General features: G+C 51.4%; 1 protein-coding gene across 1 annotated transcript in view; it reads right to left on the reverse strand.

The window, feature by feature from the left end:
- Positions 1–24,146, reverse strand: part of LOC309388801 (carboxyl-terminal PDZ ligand of neuronal nitric oxide synthase protein-like) — a 140,990-nt gene that overhangs the window by 107,240 nt on the left and 9,604 nt on the right. Inside the window, 1 exon segment of the mRNA XM_081946444.1 lies at positions 4,931–5,002. Coding sequence (XP_081802570.1) covers positions 4,931–5,002 — 72 coding nt within the window.

Below are 24,146 nucleotides of genomic sequence, written 5' to 3' on the forward strand. Positions count from 1 at the left end.
GCCTCCCCTGCCTCCCCTGACCGCACGTCCCTGTCCACTACTGACTTTTCCTTCTGGTCTAACTTTATTTTTTCAATATTACTACAAAGTAAAATAAAGAGTAAAGATGACCTTGATGCAAGTTGAACTTTTGTTGACTACATAGGTCCAACCAAGCAGTTTCATGGTTATGGTAAGACATTTTATAATTAACTCAAGTTCTTGTGGTAATACTTGCTCGTCTGCTTCGCCTCTCCTCTCTCCCTGTTTAATTCCATTAGGAGGAATAATAAAGATCAAGTTGAGGGGCAGAGCAGACAAGAAAGTTGATTGTCCTTTACTATGTGTAGTCTTTCAGAAAAAATAATAATAGAAAGGCCTGGGGAACTTGGGCAGGGGATTGGAGAAATTATTGCCAAGGCCTACAGGCAACAGTTAGTGCTATTTCTTCAACACTGAGTAATGATAACTTCGAACCACACATCGATCACTATAGTGATACCTTCACCACAAATAGTAGGTGGCAATTACAATAATAATTGGATGATGTCATCAGTCATCCAGAATAATTGGCCCTGCCTGGTCTGCTCTTTGGTATATAATGTATATTGGGGAATTGTCTTCTTTTTTAAAAAGTAATAGTCATATAGAAATATATAGTTTTAATTAAACATATATTCTTGAAACAATAGCTTAGTTCAAGATTTATGCCACAATCAGTATAACAATAAGTAAGTGTGATTACAAAATATGGAACCTACTGACCTGGACATTATCTAGAAAGATGTTCACAATTCCATGGAAGTTTAGATTTATCTTATTGAAATACACAAAATAAATTCCAGTAACTATTTATACCCATTTTAAATAAAAAAGACTATTTTTTTCCACAAAGATGCTTTTCCAAGAGGGAACTGGATGTTTCCCTTGTCATCCAAGAATCTTCTTCAGCTCTGACTGGATGGTGGGGAATGGAAAGATTTATATTCCTTGCAGATTGCTGGTCATTTGCATTGTTTCAGAGCAGGCCCTCCAAACTGGCAGCCCACAAGCTGGATGCGACACATGGAAGTCATGCCCACCCGAGCTCCACAAAAACCCAAAACATTGTGATATGGCGCGATTTAACAGATTAACAGCGTTGGAAGGGACCTTATAGGTCAGCGATGGTAAACCTTTTTTGGCTCGCGTGCTATAAGTGGGGGGAATGCAGGGGGGTTGTGTGCGGGTGTGCCGCACCCATAATGCAATGTGCGAATCCCCCCAGTGCGCATGCGTGCACTACAGGCGCAACGCCCCATTTTTTGCATGCTTTTTTCACCCTCCCCAGGCTTCAGAGGCTTTATAGGAGCCTGGGGAGGGTGGAAACAGCCTCCCCCACCCCCCTGGAGGCCCTCTGGAAGTCCGGTTTGCTCAGAGGGTTGTTTTGACTGCTCCGGAGACTTCAGGGAAGCTTCCTGAAGGTCTCTGAAGCCTCCGGAGTGCTCAAAACGACTCTCCGAGCAAACCGGAAGTTGGTTCCTGAACTTCCAGTTTGTCAATAGGACCGTTTTTTTGTGCTCTGGAGGTTTCAGGGAAGCTCATGAAGCCTCCAGAGGGCCTCCAGAGGGGCGGGGGGGTTCTTTTCACCCTCCCCAGGCTCCTATAAAGCCTCTGGAGCTTGGGGAGGGCGAAAATGGCTTTAAAAAAGGGTGAACTCAGCTGGCCATCGCAACTTCCTAGTTGAAGAAATGGAACGTTGGTCCTACCTGAACGTTCTTCTCAGCGTGGCACAGGACAGGCCTGGGTTGTTCAATTCATATTTGCCCAAGAGACTAAGTCATAGTTGAAGCCATGCCTCCAGCTCCCCGCTGTTTGGTTCCAATTCCAACGAAGTGCAGCTCCAACCATGGAAAACAAAAGAAGAGCAGGCCCTGCCCCACAGCATAACCAGCCCCGAGGAACACGGACCTAACCAATTGGGGTGGGTGGGTGAACTGGCCCATCCTGCGCCATGCTGAGAAGAACGTTCAGGTAGGACCAACGTTCCTTTTCCAGTTGATCGTGCAGGACGGTCAAAAAGGGACATACCAAAGTGGCAGTCCGTAGGGCCGGAACTCACTGGTCCGTAGTTCCCGAGGGAGTAAGCACTCTCTGAAGCGGACGCAAAGGCATCCAACCTGTAGTACTTTATGAAGGGCGATGGAGATGCCCATGTAGCCACTCTGCAAATATCCCCAATAGGTGCCTGGGTATTCCACGCACCCATGGTGGCCGCACTGCTAGTAAAATGTGCAGTAATCCCCTGAGGCACCTTGTGCCTCATAAGTCCGGGCAATACAAGCCCGCAGCCAACGCCCAATGGTGGAAGGGGACACCCTAGATCCTGCAGCAGACGACTGAAATGACACAAACAATGCCTCTGTCTTCCTAGTGGATGCCGTCCGCTTGATGTAAATACGGAGAGCCCTCCGCACGTCTAACTTGTGCCAGGATTTCTCCTTACTATGAGTGAGATTGGGACAAAAGTCCGAAGGACAATCTCCTGAGCCCTATGGAAGTAAGAATTAACCTTGGGAATGTAAGTGGGATCAAGTCTCAGCACGACTGTGTTGGGATAGAAGGCACAGAGGTCCTCCCTCACCGACAGAGCACTCAGCTTGGAAATTCTCCTTGCAGAGGTGATGGAGACCAGGAAGGCCACCTTCAAAGTAAGGAACTGCAAGGAGACGGTCCTCAGCGGCTCAAAGGGGGGGATCCACAAGAACAAAAAGGACCGTGGGCAGATCCCAAGATGGGAACCTGTGAATCACCGGGGGCTGAAGGTTAGCCGCCCCCCTGATAAACTGTTTTACCACTGGGTGGGCAGCCCAGGCTTTCCTATGTTTTAACTGTCTTTTCTTATCTTCATACCTCCTCCATGTACGCGTGTTCGTTTATTCTGTGTGTGTATTGTCCATATTGTTTTTTATGTGTTTTATTGTACGCCGCCCCGAGTCCTTCGGGAGAGGGTACGGCTAAGAAATAAATTTATTATTATTATTATTATTATTCCTGGACGACCAACACCAGGACAGTGTACAGAGCCGAAACCTGCCTCTGGAGCGTATTATGAGACAGACCCTTCTCCAGCCCATCCTGGAGGAATTCCAAGATGTGTGGCAGGAAAGGGCGTTTGGGGTCCACGTGCGCCATACGGCACCACTTACAAAAAGCAGACCAAGTAGCATTGTAAATTCTGGCTGTGGAGGGGAGCCTAGATGCAATGAGGGTCTGGATTACCTGCGAGGAGAAATTCGCCTCCCTCAAGAGCTCCCTTTTTCTTTTTAAATTTTTATTTAATTTTTAATTTTCAAAACAAACACAACACAGAGAATCCTCCTTTTTTACATACTGTAGAAAGTGTATCAGTTGGTTACAAAAAACTTTCGTGCATCTCTTCCACAGTCATCAATCATAATTCATATTAACTCAAGTATTTTAACTCCAATATTTATACATATTACCATCATTATACCTCCATTTTCATTTGACTACAATTGTTTAAACGTCCTTCATCATAAAATATATCAAGATTTAAAACATAACTACATACTGGCATTTCATTTGCTATTTCTAAAATCCTCCAATAACACTGAATCTTGCGGAATCCTCCAGGGTTTGGCAGTGGACAGACCTACAAGGTCCGCGAACCAAGGCCTGTGCAGCCAATACGGGGCGACCGGTCCTGGGACAGGAAAACCATTCCCGTGGCAGTATCTATGACACCCGGATGCAACAACTTGGTAGAAGGCCTCAGGTGACTTTTCTGAAAGTGAACAGAGAACCCATACCTCTGCAGTGTCTCCACCATTAGGCCCAGATCTTGAAGCGACCGCTCCAGCGACTTCGCCTGGAGGAGGATGTCATCTAAGTAGCATTGTAATCTGATATGGACTGCCCTGAGATGAGCTGTTAGGGCTGCCAGGACCTTCGCAAAGGTCCTGGGGGCCGACGCCAGCCCAAAGGGAAGAGCCCTGTACTGGTAGTGAGTACTAGCGTAGGAAAACCTAAGGAACTTCCTTTGTTGGGGAGAATTAGAATATGAAGATAGGCCTCTGTCAAATCAATGGAGGCCAAAAAATCACCTTCCCTGACACCTTCCAGAATGAAATGAAGGGAAGCCATCTTAAAACGCTTATACACTAGATAACGGTTCAATCTTTTAAAGTCCTAGAATTGCTCTCCATCCCCCTGAAAACTTTGGAACCACAAAGAGGTTTGAGTAGAACCCCATGCCCCGTTCCTCCTGAGGAACCAACTCAACAGTTTGGATCTCCACCAGGTAAGCAATTGCCTGATGCATAAGCTCCTTCTTAACCTCACACTTGTACGACGTGAATGTTCGAAAGAAATTCGGGGGGATGGAGAGGAATTCAGCCGTAGACCAAATCAAACCGTATTTAGGACCCATAGATCCAATGTAATACTCTCCCATCGGTCGGCAAACAACACCAACCGGCCACCAATGGGGGCAGCCGAGGCCCGCTCATTTATTCCTGCGGAAGGGGTGTCCGCCTCTGGAGCTTGGGGAGAGCGAAAAATGGCTTTAAAGAAGGCTGAACTCAGCTGGCCATCGCACGCACGCACGCTGGCCAGCTGACAGAGCAACGCCTCGCATGCCCTGACAAATGGCTCCGCATGCCACCTGTGGCACGCGTGCCGTAGGTTTGCCATCCCGGTTCTAAGGCATTCAAAACTGATCACACCAGTGTTAATTCAGCGCATTAGATTTTCCAGCCATGTGGAAACAGCCATATTTCGAAGAATTTACAGGATGAAGAATATTCCGAATGCAATAATGCAGATAGCCAGTATTTAATGGAAAAGTGCACACATTTGAATAACAGAGATAGCGACTAGGGTAACTCAATCTCTCTTTGAGATGTTTGAAAGATGTATAAACAGCTGGAATAGTATTGCCATCACTTACCCGGATGCGTCTCATAGCAGTCACAATCTCTACCCTGCTGTTTGGCCGAGGTACATCTAAGCTGCCAATATACTGGAGGAGGAGAAAGAATAGAAGGGTTACAGCAGAATATCAGAGTACCAAAGTATTCTAAGTCTGGATGGCTAAAATTTGTTCAGCAAGAAAATATTTATTGCTACTCCTCTTTGTACCCAGGAAATACATAAATCAGTTTCTCCAACCTAGTATCCTCCAGGCACATTCATTTGTAGAGTGAAGGTGGAGACAAGAGGATGCATGCTGCAAACATTGCAAGTTGTACAATTGTAACTGAAATCTGGATACAAGTATATAAGGATAAGGCTTGTATGTGATACAACTATGCACAGATGGCTTGCTCTGGACACTGGTACTTCACCGCTGTATCTACATTCTCATTGTATCTGCAAAGAGACAGGTTGGGGTGGGAGAGAGATACCTATTTATTGAATAAGCTATAACCGGGATGGCGAACCTATGGCACACGTGCCACAGGTGGCACACGGAGCCATTTGTCAGGGTTCGCAAGGTGTTGCCCTGTCTGCTGAGTTCAGCTGAGTTCAGCCTTTTTAAAGCCATTTTTCGTCCTCCCTAGGCTCCAGAGGCTTTATAGGAGCCCCCACCCGCCCCTGGAGATCCTCCGGAGGCTTCAGGAGCTTTCCTGAAGCCTCCGGAGCACAAAAAAACGGCCCTATGGGCAAACCGGAAGTTCGGGAACGGACTTCCGTTTGCTCGTAGGGCCACAAACCGGAATTCCGATTTGCTTGTAGGGTCGGTTTAAGCCCTCCAGAAGCTTCAGGGAAGCCTCCTGAAAGTCCCTGAAGCCTCTGGAGGGCTTAAAACGACCCTACGAACAAACCAGAAGTCACTGCCTCGGTGGGGGAGGTTGTTTTCACCCTCCGCAGGCTCCTATAAAGCCTCTGGAGCCTGAGGAGGGTGAAAAAAGCATGCAAAAAATGGGGGGGAGCGCCTCTCATGCATGCATGCGCACTGGGTGGGTCGAACTTTGCATTATGGGTGCGGCACGCTCAGGCACAACCCCGCTGAATTCCCCCCACTTATGGCACGCGAGCCAAAAGGTTTGCCATAGCTGAGCTATAACATACATTTAGAATAATAGAAAATAGAAGGGGCCATTGAGATGTTCTAGTCCAGTGATGACTAACCTTTTTGTCATCGCGTGTCGAATGCAGGACAGTGCGCATGGCACCCACACCCATAATGCAATATACGTGTAACACCCCCCATATGCACCCCACCCCCATGCATGCACTGCACCCCCACCCATTTTTTGCTTCCAGTTTGGTGCTGGAGGCTATCCAAGCCCAAAATGGAGCATGGGGGGCCTCACACGGCGCTCCCATGTCCATAATGCAATGCATATACAACTCCCACATTTGCGGGGGGGGGGCATTTTTGGCTTCCAGATTGGTACAGGCTTTCCAGGCCCAAAACAGGGTTCAGGGGGCCACATGCGCGCACCCCCCGTGCCCCATTTTGGGCTTGGAAGCCCTTCTGCATCAGCCTGAAAGTCAAAATGGGATGCAGGGGCACTGCACGAGGCCCTGAAATGCAATGCAAGTGTCCCCCTGTGCATGCCTCCCCCCGTGCATGTTCAACAGAGACCAGAAAAGCAGCTGGGCAGTGGGAGGCACATGTGTATGCGCAGTGGAGATGGGCTGGGGCAATGGCTGGCATGCCCGCAGAGAGGGCTCTGCATGCAACCTGTGACATGTGTGCCATAGTTTCGCCATCACGGTTCTAGTCCAACCCCATGCCCAAGGCAGGTGTTCCATATCATTTTTGACAAACGGTTATCCATTCTTTTCTTGGAAACCATCAGTGAAAACTCTGGGAGGCAAGCTGTTTCACTGCCAGGAAATTCCTCCTTATTTCCAAGTTGGATCTCCCTCTGGCTAGCTTCTATCCTTTGCTTCTTATCAAGAATTCCAGGTTTCCTGAATCCCGGGCTCTCCAATCACTTTCCAATATTTGGGGTGCTTGGAGGGAAAATCAGGCAACCATGGCAGACAAGAGCCTGATTGCAGCTGGAGAAATGTGGCTAGCTCCAGACATCCAAGCTCCAGACATCCAAGCTCCAGACATCCAAGCTGCGATGCCTTTTCCAGCGGCAGAAGCAAGAAAGGATGAGTACTGTTGGAAATTGGCCCCTAAGGCAGCTGAAGTTCAGCTCCCTTACCCCAATTCCCAAATAAAGAGAAGGGTCTCGAGCGAGCTAGCAAGGGTGGACTAGAGGTAGGACTGGCCACAAGCCAGGTTCCCAAAGCCCTGGGGAGTGCAATATAGCAACTGAGGGAGGATTTTGATCGAATCACCCTTCATAATGAGGGGCCATCATGCCACCCAAAAGAGGGGAGGGACATCTGATCCTGTTGAAGGGAGGAGATGCAGAAAGGAGCGCAGCTCTCCTCCTCCACCAAATAGAAGGAGAAGGAGCCCGAAACTGCAACCAGTGCCTCTCCCACGCAGCAGGAAGGCTGCCCAGGGCAGGCAATCCCCTCCCTCTCTCCGAACTAGAGGTGAGGAAGACAGCCAGCCATATTAGGCGCAAACATACAGAGGCCAGCAGGAGGTTGGAGAAGTAGGTCTGAATGACCCACCCCAATTCAGGGGAAAGTTTGATGGGGACTCAGACCAGCTAGCTCTATTCCTTGATTCAGCTGATATCCACCTAGAATGCTATGGGCACCTTTACCCATGCCCCAGAGACATGATGAATACCATCACAGAGGGGCTAGAGGAGGAAGCAAGGGAATGGTTAGCAGCCCTCCACAAGAGGAGAGCCCCCCCCCCCCAACTGCAAGACATAGACGACTTCTTGCAACTGCTAGAGGCCAGATTTGAGGAGGAGGAGGAGGACCCATATGCGGAAGAGGAACTTAGCAACCTAAAGCAGAGGGGCCACCCCATCAAAGATCACATCTGTGAATTTAGGAGGGTCATTTAGGAGGCTCTGGTACCCCCTCTACCAGAGCCGATGCTGGTGCATGTTTTCAGACCAAGCCTGGACAAGCAAATTGCCCAGGTAACTGCACACCATGAAATCCCAAATCGACTCTCTGAGCGGTTCCAAAAAGCAACAAAAGTCAACAGTGGGCTGCACACCAATGACATGAGAAAGCAACCAGACACGAAAGAGAAAGGTGAACCTGACCTGAAACCGCCCAACCGATGAGGAACCACAGCGGGCCCTGAGACCAGCCCTCCCTCGAAGTCCGCTGAAATGCTACACATGAAGGGGGATGGGCCACATGGCATGTGTGTGCTCAACCCCAGCCCCGGAACCAAGGCCAGACCCACCACCCAGGGTATGACCAGAATGAGGCCACAAACAGGCCATCAACACATCCTGGAAAGCCTGTCAGGGTGTGAATTCCACCCTGAATTAACGAGGTGTGAATCTTGGCATTCCTTGAAAGCATACCTTTGAAGTAAGCGAAATAAAACGAGGCATAATCTAATAAAAAACATTTTAATTGTAAACAAAGTAAAAATACAAACTTATTAACTAAATTAATTACATCTTTGGTAGAGCCTCTATCTGCCTGGCATGCAGACAAAGGAAGGAAGGAAGAAGGAATGTGATGTAATGACATGCGCAGTAAATCATTGCTGATAAGAGACAGTTCATGCTGCACAGAATGTAGGCACAGCTGGCAAACCAAATAAACGCAGTGACACCCCTTCTTTTGCCAGTTGAGCGGGCATCATCAAATAAGGTACATTTTCTTCCGCAGATACTCGTGTTGAGCTGCTGGAAGCGGTTTGTTAAGCATATCAGCAATTTGATCATGTGTAGATACATATTGCAATTTAACAAAACCTTGCTTAACTAATTGCTTTGTGTTTTGATAACGAATGGCAATGTGTCTGGACCTAGAACCGGTGAAATGTGACCCAGAAATATAAACCACTGATTCATTGTCTTCCATCACGGTGATCGGTCGAATCGGACGTGTCCAGATATCTGCGATCAAAGCATCAAACCATGTTAGAGAATTACATGCATCCGAAACACAAGCATATTCAGCTTCAGTAGATGAACAAGAAACAAAATTCTGTTTTCTCACTTGCCAGTAAACAGGACATCCATTCAGGAACATCATGTAACCTGAAGTACTTTTGCGTGATTTCTTATCACTTGTCCAATCAGAATCTGCATAACAACATAATCCTGCATAATCAGTATGTGTTGGTTCTAGCAATAACTTCATGTGTTTAGTATGTTTCAGGTATTTCAATAACTTCTTAACGCATGTCCAATGAAATTGTTTGCCTTACCTACATGTCGTGATAAGAGATTAACACTAAGTGCAATGTCGGATCTGGTCCAACTACTAATGTACAATAGTGACCCAATGACTGAACGATAAAGTGTTTGATCCTCAAACTCAGGACTTGATTCATGTGTCAAGTTGTGAAAATCTGTTTGCATGGGTGTCTTTGTTGTGTTAGCATCTTTCATGTTGCAATGATGCAGAATGTGATCAATTTTCTCTTCTTGTGAAAGACTAAACCCCTTCTGTGTTTTGTCAATCTGAACACCTAAGTAAGTGCTAATATGACCTAAAGATTTCAATGTGAAGTATTTCTGCAAACTTTTAGCAAAAATCTCACTCATTTTCTTATTTGGGCCAATATAAACAATATCATCAACATAAACAAGAATTATCTCATTGTTAGATCTTTTTGTGAACACGCACTCATCAGTTTCGGACTTAATAAAGCCCATTGAATTTAGTTTGTCAGTAAGACATAAGTACCACATTAAACCTGACTGTTTCAGACCATAAAGACTTTTGTTTAGGAAACAGGTATCCCCTTCTTGCTGTCGGAATCCTGGAGGGCCTCTCACGTAGATCTCTTCATCTAGGTCAGCATGTAGATAAGCCGTGTCCACATCAAACTGGAAAACTTCTAAACCGCCGATGGTAGACGAAGACACCTTCTTGCCTTGGGAGGCCGGCTGAAAAGATATGATCTCCGGAATCTGGCCATGCGTTTGATGTATCTGTGAATAGTCCTGCGCACATCCAGCATGTGCCAGTGTTTCTCCCTCGGGTGACGAGGGTGCGGGCAAAAATCCAGAAGGACCACCTCCTGTGCCCGATGGAACCAGGAATTGATCTTCGGAATGAAGGACGGGTCCAACCTGAGGATCACTCTGTCCTGCCGAATGAGGCATAAGTCCTCCCTGACTGACAAGGCAGCCAGCTCCGATATGCATCTAGCTGAAGTGATAGCGACCAGAAAGACTGTCTTGAATGTGAGATGTTTGAGACTGGCAGTTTAGTGGTTCAAACGGAGGACCGATGAGAGCCCTCAGCACTACATTGAGGTCCCAAGACAGATATCTGTGAACCACTGGAGGTCTCAGGTTGGTCGCCCCCCTGAGAAAACTGCGGATGGTAGGATTCCGGCCAAGTGAGGAGCAACCCTCAACTGAAAGGATGGTTGACAGAGCTGCCACCTGACGCCTCAGAGTGTTAAGCGCCAGACCTTTGTCCAAACCTTCCTGTAGGAAGTCCAGGATGACAGGAACTGTAGCGGAAGATGCAGACGTACCACGAGCAGTGCACCATCTGGCGAAGGTATTCCAGGTGGCATCATAGATACGTGTCGTAGACGGCCGTCTGGACGCCTGAATGGTGCCAATCACCTTGTCTGACAAACTGCCTCTGCTCAGGAGATCCCTCTCAAGTGCCAGACGGCCAGTTGCAGCCACTGGGGCTCTGGATGTTGAAGAACCCCTTGGCTGAGAGAGATCTCCTGTGGAGGGATCCGCCACGGTGGTGCAACCGAGAGACTCACCAGATCCGCAAACCAGGTTCTCCTGGACCCGAACGGTGCCACCAGCAGAACCTCTGCCTCTTCTGACAGGATCTTCCTGATTACTCTGGGAAGAAGAGGTAGCGGGGGGAAGGCGTAGAGCAGCCCTATTTCTTCACATCATTGTTTTCCAATGCTGTCTTTATGCTGGATGGGGGGTAATAAACTGAAGTGGAATATAAGAAAGGCAAACAAATGGGGTAATTTTCTTCTTCTGGACTGTATTGCACCTCCTAGAAAGAACAGGTAAACAGTTTGGGAAGCTCTAGGAATTTGTTCTCAGCTTTGTGTTCCTAGTTTAGGCTCTGGTTGGGGGCAATTTTCACTAGTTGTGTGCCTGTTCCCTGAAGAAAACAACTACTAAACACTGATTTATCAGCTAATAGTTCCTTTAAATTTATCCTGTATATCTTAACTGTGATGGCTCAGTGGTTAAAGATGCTGAGCTTGTCAGCTGGAGAACTGACAGCCTGGGCTACTTGCCCCAGTTCCTGCCCACCTCGCGGTTCAAAAACATACAAAATACCAGTAGATTAACAGGTACCACTTCAGTGGGAAGGTAACAGCATTTCATGCACCTTCAGCATATATGCATGCTGTGAGATTCACTTAAATTTTAATATCATCATAAAGATTAGCATTTGTATTAATAACAATGTCAACTTCTCTCCCTTTTTTTACTATTTTCTTTTAAAAATATTTAGTCATAAAATTGCACTGCATTCATTTCAGTTAAACCATTGACAAATGAGATTTATAATCTCATTTATTATGTAATTTCTGAATGACTTGGATGACTTCATGTTTCAAATCCAAGATGGAAAAATCAAAAACTGCCATAAAACAGTTCTAAAATTATCATTAGTATACTATAAAGGTGACAAAGTACAATGCACTTTCACCTTTTTTTTCATATCCCAGTATCACAGTTAGAGGGAGAAGCTAATTACACAAATGTACAAATGTCGCACAACTCAAATTTAATAATATTCTGCAAAATACAGGAAAAATAAATTTTAACTTCAAGTAGAAAATTTTTCCAATCTTACTGGAAGTTCTATGAAAAGTGTCGGTAATTTAGATAAAGAAATAAAAGAGTTTTAATTTAAGTCTGATAACAGCAGTATAAAAATTGAATGTTCTACAGAATCAGCAGGCAGGTATTATGTAATAATAATAATAATAATAATAATAATAATAATAATAATAATAATAATAATAATAATAATAATAATAATAATAATAATAATAATAATAATGGTTAATATCAAGCGAGGAATTTTCCAGGGTGATTCACTTTCACCTCTTCTCTTCATCATCACGATGATCCCACTATCAGTAATCTTTAAAAAAATGAAATTAGGCTACCAAACAGCCAAAGAAGCCGAAAATTTTTTGCATTTATTATATATGGATGATTTGAAACTCTATGGAAAGTCAGAAATAGAAATCCAATCATTGACAAACACAGTCCGAGTATTCAGCACCGATATTTCAATGCAGTTTGGCATGGAAAAATGTGCCACTGTATCCATAAAAAGGGGCAAAATCACTACATATGAGGGAATTGAAATGCCCAATGGCCAACTGTTGTGGCCCAGCCGGTGCCGCTGCCGCTGCCACCAGACTCCGAGAGTGATAGTCCATACGAGTCAGCTCCAGAGGAGATGGGCGATCCTGGACAGGATTCGGAGGCTGAGCAGGGATCCGAGAGTCCGGTCGGCCACCAGGTGGCGCCAGAGGCATGGAGCAGCGGTGAGAGCCAGAGGAGGAGGACTCCCGATGCCCTGCCTTGGAGCAGCGGGGAGGACTCATGTGACAGTGACTCAGAACTTAGCAGGGCGTTTCTAGATGCCCGTTTCCGGCGCGCCCAGAGACGCAAGGAGCGTGGGCGTAATTATAGGCAGTAAAGAGCTCTCAGGTGCTGTTTGGGAGATGCCCTTTTTAGGTTATAAAAGGGTTGACTCTGGAGAGGCTCTGCGTAGCAGTCAACAAAGGACTTATGCCAGAAGCTCTAGTCTGGGATCCTGGCAAGCTGGATAGCTGCTTTTGTGTTCTGTCCCTGTGAGTTTTGTCTTGGTGGCTTGCTGCCACGAAACCTCTTGTCTGTTCGTGTAATAAACCTTGTTCCCTTGTACTGTTCCGGAGTGTGTGTGCTGTGTGGGCAACGGAGGAAGGGGGGTCAGAACAGATTGACTGCTACCCCAAACGTATCTCCATTCAGCTGTAATGGAACAACTTCAGGCGGAGAATGCTCTCTTCGCACAGCAACTTGCCTTGCTAACAGCGCAAGTTGCGCAGCTGTCTGCTCCTGTCAACCCCCCACCCCCCCAGCAGCAACGAAGGAAATGCCCAGTGGCCATGCCGGATAAGTTTGATGGCAGTCCGAAACTTTTCTCGGCATTCCTGGGCCAATGCCGGTTGTTCATTGCCTTGAGAGCGGAGGACTTTCCCACCGACCAGACGAAGGTGGGCTTTGTTATAAGCTTGCTCTCAGGCACAGCAGCACGGTGGGTTACGCCTTTGCTGTCTCAGCCGAGCCCCCTGCTGGACGACTTCCAGGGTTTTTGTACTCATCTTCGGCTGACGTTTGAGGATCCCATCAAGGGAGAAACAGCCACCAGACTCCTGAAAGAGTTGCACCAAGGGCGTGGTTCTTTACTGGACTACGTTACCGAGTTCCGGCTGCTCAGTCAGGACTCTGAGTGGAATGAGCCAGCCCTTATGGATGCTTTTCAGGATGGCCTGTCAGAGGACCTGCAGGATGAGCTGGAGAGAGTGGACAGGCCTCCAACGTTTGACGCGTTGGTTCATTTATGCCTCCGGATTGACGGCCGGCTGCAGAGGCAGAGGCCTCGCCGAGCGTCCCGGGAGGTTCTGAGAGTGCCAGTTCCACGAGAGACTCCTGTCCCACAGGAGGAGCCCATGGAGTTGGGTGCAGCCAGACCCCGCTTGTCACGCACGGAGATGGAGAGACGGCGTGCAGGGGGGTTGTGTTTCTACTGTGGGGATTTTGGACACTTGGCTTTGGTTTGCCCCAAAAAGGGTAGGGGGGGCTGCACGGTCTACGGCCTCCCCTCAACGATGGACCTCCATCTCGGGAAACGGGGAAAGCCCGATCTGAGGGAGACTTCGGGTCGGGCACAGGCCGTAACAGAGGCGGAGGGGCCTCCACGACATCTGATTCTTGCAGTGCACATTCTCTTGTCGGGTAGTCCGCAGGGAATTCCAGCCCATGCCTTGGTCGATTCCGGGGCTACCATGAATTATATGGATGCAGCGTTTGTCACGAAATATCACGTCCCTCTGTGCCCGGTAGACCCTCCGATGCGAGTGGAGACCATTGACGGTCGGGTGCTTCTGTCTGGGCCCATCAAGAACGCCACGCAGCCTTTGTGCCTGATCCTCGGGGAGCATGAGGAGGCCATCCAATTTTACGTGGCTTCGGGTCTGCATTTCCCCGTGGTGTTGGGCCTGGCTTGGCTGCGGGCGCACGATCCCCAGATCCACTGGTCGCAGAACCACATCTCGTTCCCGGCCTTGCAATGCGTGGACCACACCCGTCATGTTTGCGCGGCTCAGATGCCCAGTTCGGCCGAGGTGACAGTGCCGCCGGATTTAGCGGAGTTCGCGGACGTGTTTAATGAGGAGGCGGACCAACTGCCACCGCACCGGCCTTACGACTGTCCCATTGACCTGGTACCTGATGCGAAACTCCCGACGGGCCGCCTATACTCCATGTCTGAACCGGAGTTGGCCGCATTGCGGGACTTCATTGACAAGAACCTTGCCCGGGGTTTTATCCGGCCTTCGTCTTCGCCCTTGTCTGCCCCGGTTTTGTTCGTCAAAAAGAAGACTGGGGATCTAAGACTTTGTTGCGATTACCGGCGCTTGAACGCCATCACGATCCGTAATCGCTACCCGTTGCCTCTGATTCCCGAGTTGTTGGAGCGGCTCCGGGAGGCCGCGGTGTTTACAAAACTGGACTTACGTGGAGCTTACAATCTGGTCCGAGTCAGGGCGGGGGACGAATGGAAGACAGCCTTTGGTACCCGATACGGACATTTCGAGTATACGGTCATGCCGTTCGGGTTGACCAATGCCCCAGCTGTCTTCCAACATTTTATGAATGATATCTTTCGGGACCTTTTGGATCAGTTTGTCATCATCTAGCTGGACGACATCTTGATCTACTCTACGTCTCGGAAGGATCATCAACAGCACTTGCGTCAGGTCTTGCAGCGCCTTCGAAAGCATCGCTTATTTGCCAAGCTGGAGAAGTGTCAGTTCTGGCAGACCACCATCGAGTTCCTGGGGCACCGTATATCCCCTGAAGGAATTGCGATGGAGCCAGGCAAGGTGGAGGCGTTACGAAGTTGGCAATCTCCTCGACGGATGAAAGACGTTCAGAGACTCCTCGGGTTTGCCAACTACTACCGGTCCTTCATCCCCGGCTTTGCTTTCTTGACCGCACCCCTCACTCGGCTCCTGCAAAAGAAAGTGCCGTTTCACTGGGGATCCACGGAACAACAGGCGTTCGTGGCCTTGAAGCGCGCTTTTACAAAGGAGCCGATCTTGAAACACCCTGATCCCCATCGCCCCTTTGTAGTCGAGGCGGATGCGTCCGACATCGCGGTGGGGGCGGTGTTATTGCAGGCTCACGCCCCTGATGGCACCCTTTTCCCTTGCGCCTATTACTCTCGGAAACTCAATCCTTCCGAGCGCAATTATACCATCTGGGAGAAGGAGTTGCTGGCTATCAAGGCGGCGTTCGAAGCCTGGCGACATCACCTGGAGGGGGCCAGGCATCAGGTCGAAGTCCGGACAGACCATCGGAATCTGGAGTTTTTGACAACAGCGCGGAAGCTGAATCAACGCCAGATCCGGTGGTCTCTGTTTTTTGCCCGGTTCCACTTCAAGGTCACGTATATCCCCAGTGCCTTGAACCAGAGGGCGGATGCCCTGTCTAGAAAGCCGGAGTACTCAGACCCTGCTGATTCACTGCCCCCCCCCCCCGGACGGTCCTACCCGTCGAGTCCTTCGCTGCAATCCAGGAACCAGTGGATTTACGGTCGTTGATACGGAATGCGCAGCGAAACGACGAGTGGGTGGAACAATGGCGGGCAGAGGTAGGGCCGACTTCCCCGTGGACCTTTGATGAGGACCTTTTGAGGTATCGGGATCGGCTCTACGTGCCTGCAGGACCGCTCCGTGGATTGGTTCTCTCCCAGTGTCATGACACTCCGGCAGCGGGACACTTTGGCCTGTTCAAAACATTGCACCTGGTTTCCCGTACGTTTTGGTGGCCTCGCCTGCGACACGACGTGCAGACGTACGTCACGTCGTGTGTGCAGTGTCGACAGGCCAAATCAGCGACGGGAGCTCCTCCAGGCTTGCTACAGCCATTGCCGACCCCGGACAGACCCTGGGAAGCTGTGTCCATGGAATTTTTGATGGAACTTCCTCCGTCGTCCGTTCACTACGGTCCTAGTGGTGGTGGACATGCTCACCAAGATGGCGCATTTCATCCCCTGCCGGAGATTGCTGACAGCCCGCGCCACCGCCTGCATGTTCATCCAGCACGTGTTCCGGCTGCACGGCCTACCTGACCAGGTCGTCTCCGATCGTGGTACACAATTCACGGCCCAGTTCTGGAAAGGGCTGATGGCTGCTCTTGACGTCCAAGTTTGTCTGTCCTCGGCGCACCATCCCGAAACCGATGGAGGGACGGAGAAGGTGATTGGGATTTTGGAACAATATCTGCGCTGCTTCGTGAACCAGCAGCAAAACAATTGGGCGGAGTACCTCGGCGTGGCAGAGTTTGCGTTCAACAACTCGCAGCACTCCTCCACACAGATGACGCCTTTCATGGCGAACGTCGGGTACCACCCTCATTTTTTCCCTCTCACCCCCGTGGACTCTCCGGTCCCCGCAGCGCAGGATTTCCTCTCTGAGCTTCAGGCGGTTCACCAGATGGTGCGCCGCTACTTGAATCAGGCAAAGGAGGATTACAAGCGGGTGGCGGACAGGTCTCGCCGTGCGGTGCCAGAATTGGCCGTGGGTGATCGCGTGTGGTTGTCCACGCGGCATCTTCCGTCCCACTGGCCTACGAGGAAGTTGGATCACCGTTATCTGGGGCCGTTCCCTGTGGAGGCCGTTATCAATCCGGTGGCCTATCGCCTGACCCTCCCGCGCTCGATACGAGTACACCCAGTGTTCCATCGCTTGCTCCTGATCCCTGAGCGGACGGATTGTCCTCTCCGACGTCCCTCTTTGTCCCTGCCGTCGTCGCCTGAGGTGCACGCACGGCCATCGCACAGAGTGACCCGGATCCGTGACTTGAGATGGCTCAAGGGTCGGTTCCAGTATTTGGTTGACTGGGCGGACGAGGACTCGGACGGGGGGGACCTGGACCGATGCGACGGCTGTGCATGCTCCAGCTTTGGTGCGGGCCTATCATGGACGTTTTCCCTCCCGACCGCATCCCGAGTGTCAGGCCCGGGGGAAGGGCCCTGCGGTGAGGGATAGTGTTGTGGCCCAGCCGGTGCCGCTGCCGCTGCCACCAGACTCCGAGAGTGATAGTCCATACGAGTCAGCTCCAGAGAAGATGGGCGATCCTGGACAGGATTCGGAGGCTGAGCAGGGATCCGAGAGTCCGGTCGGCCACCAGGTGGCGCCAGAGGCATGGAGCAGCGGTGAGAGCCAGAGGAGGAGGACTCCCGATGCCCTGCCTTGGAGCAGCGGGGAGGACTCATGTGACAGTGACTCAGAACTTAGCAGGGCGTTTCTAGATGCCCGTTTCCGGCGCGCCCAGAGATGCAAGGAGCGTGGGCGTAATTATAGGCAGTAAAGAGCTCTCAGGTGCTGTTTGGGAGACGCCCTTTTTAGGTTATAAAAGGGTTGACTCTGGAGAGGCTCTGCGTAGCAGTCAACAAAGGACTTATGCCAGAAGCTCTAGTCTGGGATCCTGGCAAGCTGGATAGCTGCTTTTGTGTTCTGTCCCTGTGAGTTTTGACTTGGTGGCTTGCTGCCATGAAACCTCTTGTCTGTTCGTGTAATAAACCTTGTTCCCTTGTACTGTTCCGGAGTGTGTGTGCTGTGTGGGCAACGGAGGAAGGGGGGTCAGAACAGTCAACTAATTAAATGCAATGAAAATGAAGCCTACAAATACTTAGGCATTCTGCAGTTGGATAACATCAAGCATGGAGAAGTAAAAACTATTGTCAGGGGAGAGTACACCAACAGGGTTAGGAAAATTTTGAAATCTAAATTGAATGGTGGAAATACAATCAAGGCCATAAACACCTGGGCAATACCAGTTATAAGATACACAGCTGGTATAGTTAACTGGACACAAGCTGATTTGGACATTTTGGACCGAAAAACCAGGAAACTAATGACAATGCACTACAGTTTACATCCACGCGGTGACACTGATAGACTATACCTGCCCCGAAAATCAGGTGGCAGAGGATTATTACAAGTGAGGCAAATAGTTGAAGAAGAAAAGCATCCACTGGCTGATTATTTAAAAGAAAGTCAAGAACATCTATTAATTGAAGTAAAGAACAAAAATCTATTGAAGGCCCAACAGTCGAAACAAGAATACAGAAAAGATGTGATAAAATTAAGAATGGAGAGTTGGCAGAACAAAGCATTGCATGGCCAATTTCTGGAAAACATAAAAGATAAAGTGGACAGTGAAAAAACTTGGTTATGGTTAACAGCAGGTACATTAAAGAAAGAAACAGAGTCACTAATCCTGGCTGCGCAAGAACAAGCTATCCGCACAAATGCCATTAAGGCCAAAATCGAAAAATCCTCTGATGATGCCAAATGTAGACTTTGCAAAGAGGCTGATGAAACTGTTGACCACATACTCAGCTGCTGTAAAAAAATCATGCAGACTGACTATAAAATGCGGCACAATTCAGTGGCACAAATGATCCACTGGAATTTGTGCAAAAATTATAATATTAAAACAGCAACAAACTGGTAACATAAGCCTGAAAAAGTCGTCGAGGGTCAGATGGTCAAGATCTTGTGGGATTTTCGCATACAAACGGATAAAATACTGGCGCATAACACACCAGACATCACACTGGTTGAGAAAGAACGTTGGTCTTACCTGAACGTGTCTTTTCAGGGTAGGAGGGGGAGTGGTCACGTGTGGGCATTCTCACAGCCTGATTGGTCCAAAGACTGAGAGCAAACGCTTAAATACTCTTGCTTTACTTTCCTTCCCAGTTTCCTCGAAGGCGAACAGCAGAACTGGAACGACAAACACAAACAACACCACCTCCCTCCCCCGGAGGACCCCGGGCTCCCCTTGGCCCCAACACCAAACCCAGGGCGGGTCGTGACCACTCCCCCTCCTACCCTGAAAAGACACGTTCAGGTAAGACCAACGTTCTTTTTCCAGTGTAGGAGGGGGAGTGGTCACGTGTGGGACATACCAAAGCCCAGTCCCAAGGGAGGGATAACCTAACCAATAACTATGGCCCAAGGGGAGCATCTGTTACCACCCCTTGCAACACTCTTCCTCCAAGGAAGCTTCCACCGAAGCGAACAAACCCAGACGATAATACCGGATGAACGGTGTCGGGGACGCCCCAGTGGAGTCCCGACAGATGTCTTCAAGGAGGGCCCTAGTGGCCCACGCCGCCGCAGTCGCGGCACGCCTAGTGGGGAAGGGCCATTATCCCTGAGGGAACGGGACGCCCCGCCCCCGCATACGTCCCCTGGATGGCTTGACGCAGCCAACGGCCAATGGCAGCCGAAGACACCCAAGCCCCCAAGGACCTAGGATGAAAGGAAACAAACAAGGCCTCCGACCCGCGGAGCTCCGCCGTTCGCCGGAGAAAATGCGCAAGGCCTGACGAACAGCCAGCCAATGCCAGGGCCGTTCCCCACCTGAAGACGGCCCCAGACCAAGTCCGGCAGAACAATCTCCTGATCCCTGTGAGAAGGAGTGTTCACCTTCGGAGAAGGTAGGGACAAGTCGAAGTACTACCCTATCAGAGTGAAAGTGACAGAGATCATTCCTGGATGATAAGGTGCCCTGCTCCAAGATACGCCGAGCAGATGTAATGCCACGAGTAAAACAACCTTAAGGGACAAGAGCCTGAGAAGAACCGACCCGAGCAGCTCGAATGGAGCCCCCGGCAAGGCACTGAGGACCCGGGAGCAGGTCCCCCGTGGGGAACCTGTGAACAGGGGGAGGCCGGAGATCAGCCGCCCCCTTAAGAAACCTCCTGATCAGGGGAAGATGAGACAGCGAGGGGGACCCCGCTCCCCCCAGAACCGAAGATAAAGTAGCTACCTGGCGCCGCCAGGCGTTGTGTGACAGACCGTTCTCTAAACCCTTCTGTAAGAATCTAAAACATTAGGAATGGTGGCCCTAGTCGGAGAGATCTGATGAGGGGAGCACCACCTCACGAACGCGTCCCAAGTCGAATTGTAGATACGGTTCATGGACGGACGCCTGGAAGCCTCGGTGGTACGGAAGACCCCAGAGGACAGCTGGGCCGCCCCCAGCAAACCCCGTTCAGCAATCATGCGGTCAGCTGAAGCCCCGGGGCCCCGGAGGGATCAGGACCCCTTGTCGCCAGACCACCTCCTCCCGTGGGATCCTCCACGGGGGGGCCACCGATAGTTGGGTGAGACCCGCGAACCAATGTCACCTGGCCAAAAGGGGGCCACCACTATGACCAGAGCCTTCTCCATCACCACTTACCTGATAACCCCCGGGCTGAGCGGAATTGGGGGGAAAGACGTAAATGAGGCCCGCCGGCCCCCAGCTCTTGGGAGTGCTCGTCCCCTCTGCCCCCCGGGACTGAAAACGAGTGAAGAACCGGGACAGATGCGCGTACGTTGGAGACGCGAAGAGATCCACCAGAGGCATGTCAAACTGCTGGCAAATCTTCCGGAAGAGGTCCGGATGGATCTGCCACTTGCCATTGTCCAGGGTGGCTCGACTCAGCCACTCCGCCTGACGGTTGGAAGGGCCAGAGATGTGCTCCGAGACCAAGGACAAGAGGTGCCTCTCCCCCCAGGCGCCCGGCCACAGAGCCTCCAGCCAGAGCGCCCAAGACCACGTCCCCCCCGACGATCGATGTGAGCCTTGGCGGCCACACTGACCGTCAGAGGAGCATGTGCCGGCCCTCCACCGAGGACCGGAAGTGTTGGAGGCCGAGTCTGGCCGCCTTCAGTTCTAGCCAATTTATATTGAGCCAGAGATCTGTCTGGGTCCACCTGTCCTGAGCTATGCGGGAGCCCACCAGAGCTCCCCACCCGAACAGGCTCGCGGCCGTGGTGACTGTCACTCTTTCCTGCTCCCAGAGAACAGCCCATCTGGATGGCCGGTGACAACCACCACCGCAGGGACGCCCGCACCCCCGCCGGGGGGCGGAGAGCACGGAGATAGTCGCCCATCCAGTCCCTCTAGAACGGAATGAGCTCCCACCGCAAAGGGTGGAGGTGGAGCCTGGACCCCCGGCACCATCCCAAAGCACGACACCATCCAGCCCAGAAACTGTGATAACGTGAGGACAGATATGGCCCGACTTACACGGACCCTTTCCGCCAACTGGCGCAACCCGACCTGACTGCCCTGAGATAGGCGCATCACCCCCTCCTCCGAATCTATCACCAACCCCAGAGGAAGGATGCGAGCGGAGGGGGACAGATGGCTCTTGGGGAAGTATACTGAGAACCCCAGGGACTGAAGAATCCGGATTGTGAGCTGAAGGCCTGAAATCGCCTGCGGAAGGGACCCCACCTGGCCCAAGGCAGGTCCAGGTAACATGAAGTCTCACTGGAATGGCCCGAAAGTGCGCCGCCAGCGCCGCCAGCCCTGCCAGCCCTTCGTGAAGGTGCGGGGGCCCGAGGCCAGGCCCAGACGGAAAAGCCCTGCACTGATAACGTTGGCTCCCATGCGAGAACCGTAGGAGCCTGCGGAGAGGCGGGAAGCTCAGGATGTGAAGATAGGCCTCTGTGAGGTCTACTGACGCCAGGAAGGCCCCTCTCCTGATGCCCTGCAGAATAGACCAGAGTGAAGACATTTTGACACGTTTATACACCAAGAAACGGTTCAGACGTTTGAGATACAGAAGTGCTCGCCAACCCCCCGAACTCCTCGGAACCACAACAGGATGGAGCAGAGGCCCAGTCCCCGATCTGACCGGGGAACAAACTCCACCGCCTGAATGTCCAGGAGAAGTTTGATTGCCTGATCCCTCAGGCGGCGGCACTCCAGGCTCCGCGTCGGAGGGAACGACCTGAAAGGTCCGGGGGCATGGAGAGAAACTCTAACCTGAGGCCCTGGCGCACCGCGGACTTCACCCAAGAGACGGACGTGAAGCCGTCCCAACGATCCGCATAGATAGCTAGACGGCCGCCTGTGGGACGACTCGGGTTCGAGTCACCACCTCTGCGGCACGGGCGACCGCCGCCCCCATGAAAAGGCCGCCCGGCCTGATGCTGGAACCTACCCCGGTCCCAATAGGGCTGCCGCGAAAACTGCCTGTCAGACCTAAAGGAAGGGAGCGTTGTTGATGATCAAACTTAGGGGCCCTGTAAGACTGCCTGCGGCAAGGATGAGACCGCTTTAGAATCTTGATTCCAACAAGAATTGGATCAAGAATCGCCCCAAAAAGGTTGGTGCCCCTGAAAGGGACAGCCGCTAGATTCCATTACGGAGCCCCAAAATGGCGGCGGGAAGACGCCAAGGAGGCCAAGGCGCTGGACGCCAACTCCACTGAGTCCAAAGCAGCGCCCGCTGAAATTGGGCAGCAGCAACAATTTTAAGGCCCTGGTGTAACCGTTCGTCTTGGATCGGAATGTGATCCTGGAGCTGGTGAATCCCCACGACTGAAGCCCGGTTGAAATATGAAGCCGCGGCTGCCGATTCAATGGTCCAAGCCGTGGCATCAAATACTCCTGCAGGTAAGTCCCGCCCGCTTAACTCCAGGCTTCCACTCATCTGCCGCGTCCCCAGACCCCACTGGGGAGGAAAAGACCAGGGTGAACACCGGACCGTCAATGGAGGGCAGATGAACGGCCTTTGCAAAGGCCTGTTCACCAGTATAGAGGAGACTATCCTTACCCCCAGGGTTAGAAAAATTGCAGGGGCGGGACTACCGATAGGTCAGCAACCTCCGTGAATAAGGGAGGGGCTGGACTCTTCCTTGTTTGTGGCCGAGTTCCGAGACCATGGCCATATCAGTGACCCCGGGTGAAGGGACTATAGGGTCACCCGTGCGCACTTGGTGGCCTTTCTAGCCTCGCTCAGCAGGACCTAGAGCATGGCCGGGGGAAAAAAACCCTTGGGCGGAGAACTCTTGGCCCTAGAGCTCCCCCACGTCCTCAGAGAACCCCACATCCCGGGGAGTCCCCTCCCCCATGGCAGAGGTCTCGCCTACCATAGACGGAAACGATGCTCTATACTGAGATATAGCATGGCGTGAGCCCCTATCCCCCTGGGCGATGCCCTAACAATGGCAGATGAACGAGGCTCCTAAAGCTTTTAGGGGGTGGATCTAAATCCTCCCCCCCTATAGGCTAAGGTCAGGCCTTGGGGTGCCAACCTGCGTGAGGAACCACGCCAACCCCGGAGAGACAGAGGGGGAAGGAGAAAGAGACCTCCCCCGCCTGTAGGGTTGGAAGGGACCTTGAAGATCATCTAGTCCAACCCCCTGCTCACACAGGAGTCCTGTACTAGGGATTTGAACCGCCAAACTGTACCTGCGGAACCTGGGCGGAGAGACAGAGGGGGAGGAAGGGCTGAAGCCTCTAGGAGAGGAATATTCCGATCAGGGCCTGATGGGTGAACGAGGCCTGCTGGCAGAACCCCGCCCCACAGATCTGGCCTGCCTTCCAGCCCCGGTAGAGGCCCTCTCCAATACTCTATGTCTCCTAGCCTCCCCCCGGTGGAGGCCCTGGAAGATCGCTGGGCCCGCCCCTGGATTAACTGAGGGATCCCTGGCCCCCCCTTACTTACTTCCCTTCGCGCCGGGCCTTCAGCCTGGCCCTGGGGAGTAGTCGCGCTCTGTTCCATCGCCCACACTCACGTGTCCTGGAGCTCCGGAGATTGCAGAGAGAAGGCCGCTGTAGGCTCTACCAGAGCCTGGACCCGTGCTGCTAGGCCGCCCACCTCCAACCAGGCCCCCAGTAGGCCTCCAAACATGGCGGGATCCTCGCGCACGTGGCGCGATCCAACATGGCCGCCGGGACTCTGGCGCGGCAAAGAATGCCAAAAAAACCACGCGTCCCGGCTCTCCCGGCCTCCAGTAGCAGTGGTGACGGCTTGGCGGCTCTCCGGGGTCCCACGGCAGGCCCGCGCGCTCCC

This window comes from Natrix helvetica (genome assembly GCF_964273705.1).
Source record: "Natrix helvetica genome assembly, chromosome: 3".
NCBI classification, from domain to species: Eukaryota; Metazoa; Chordata; class Lepidosauria; order Squamata; family Natricidae; genus Natrix; species Natrix helvetica.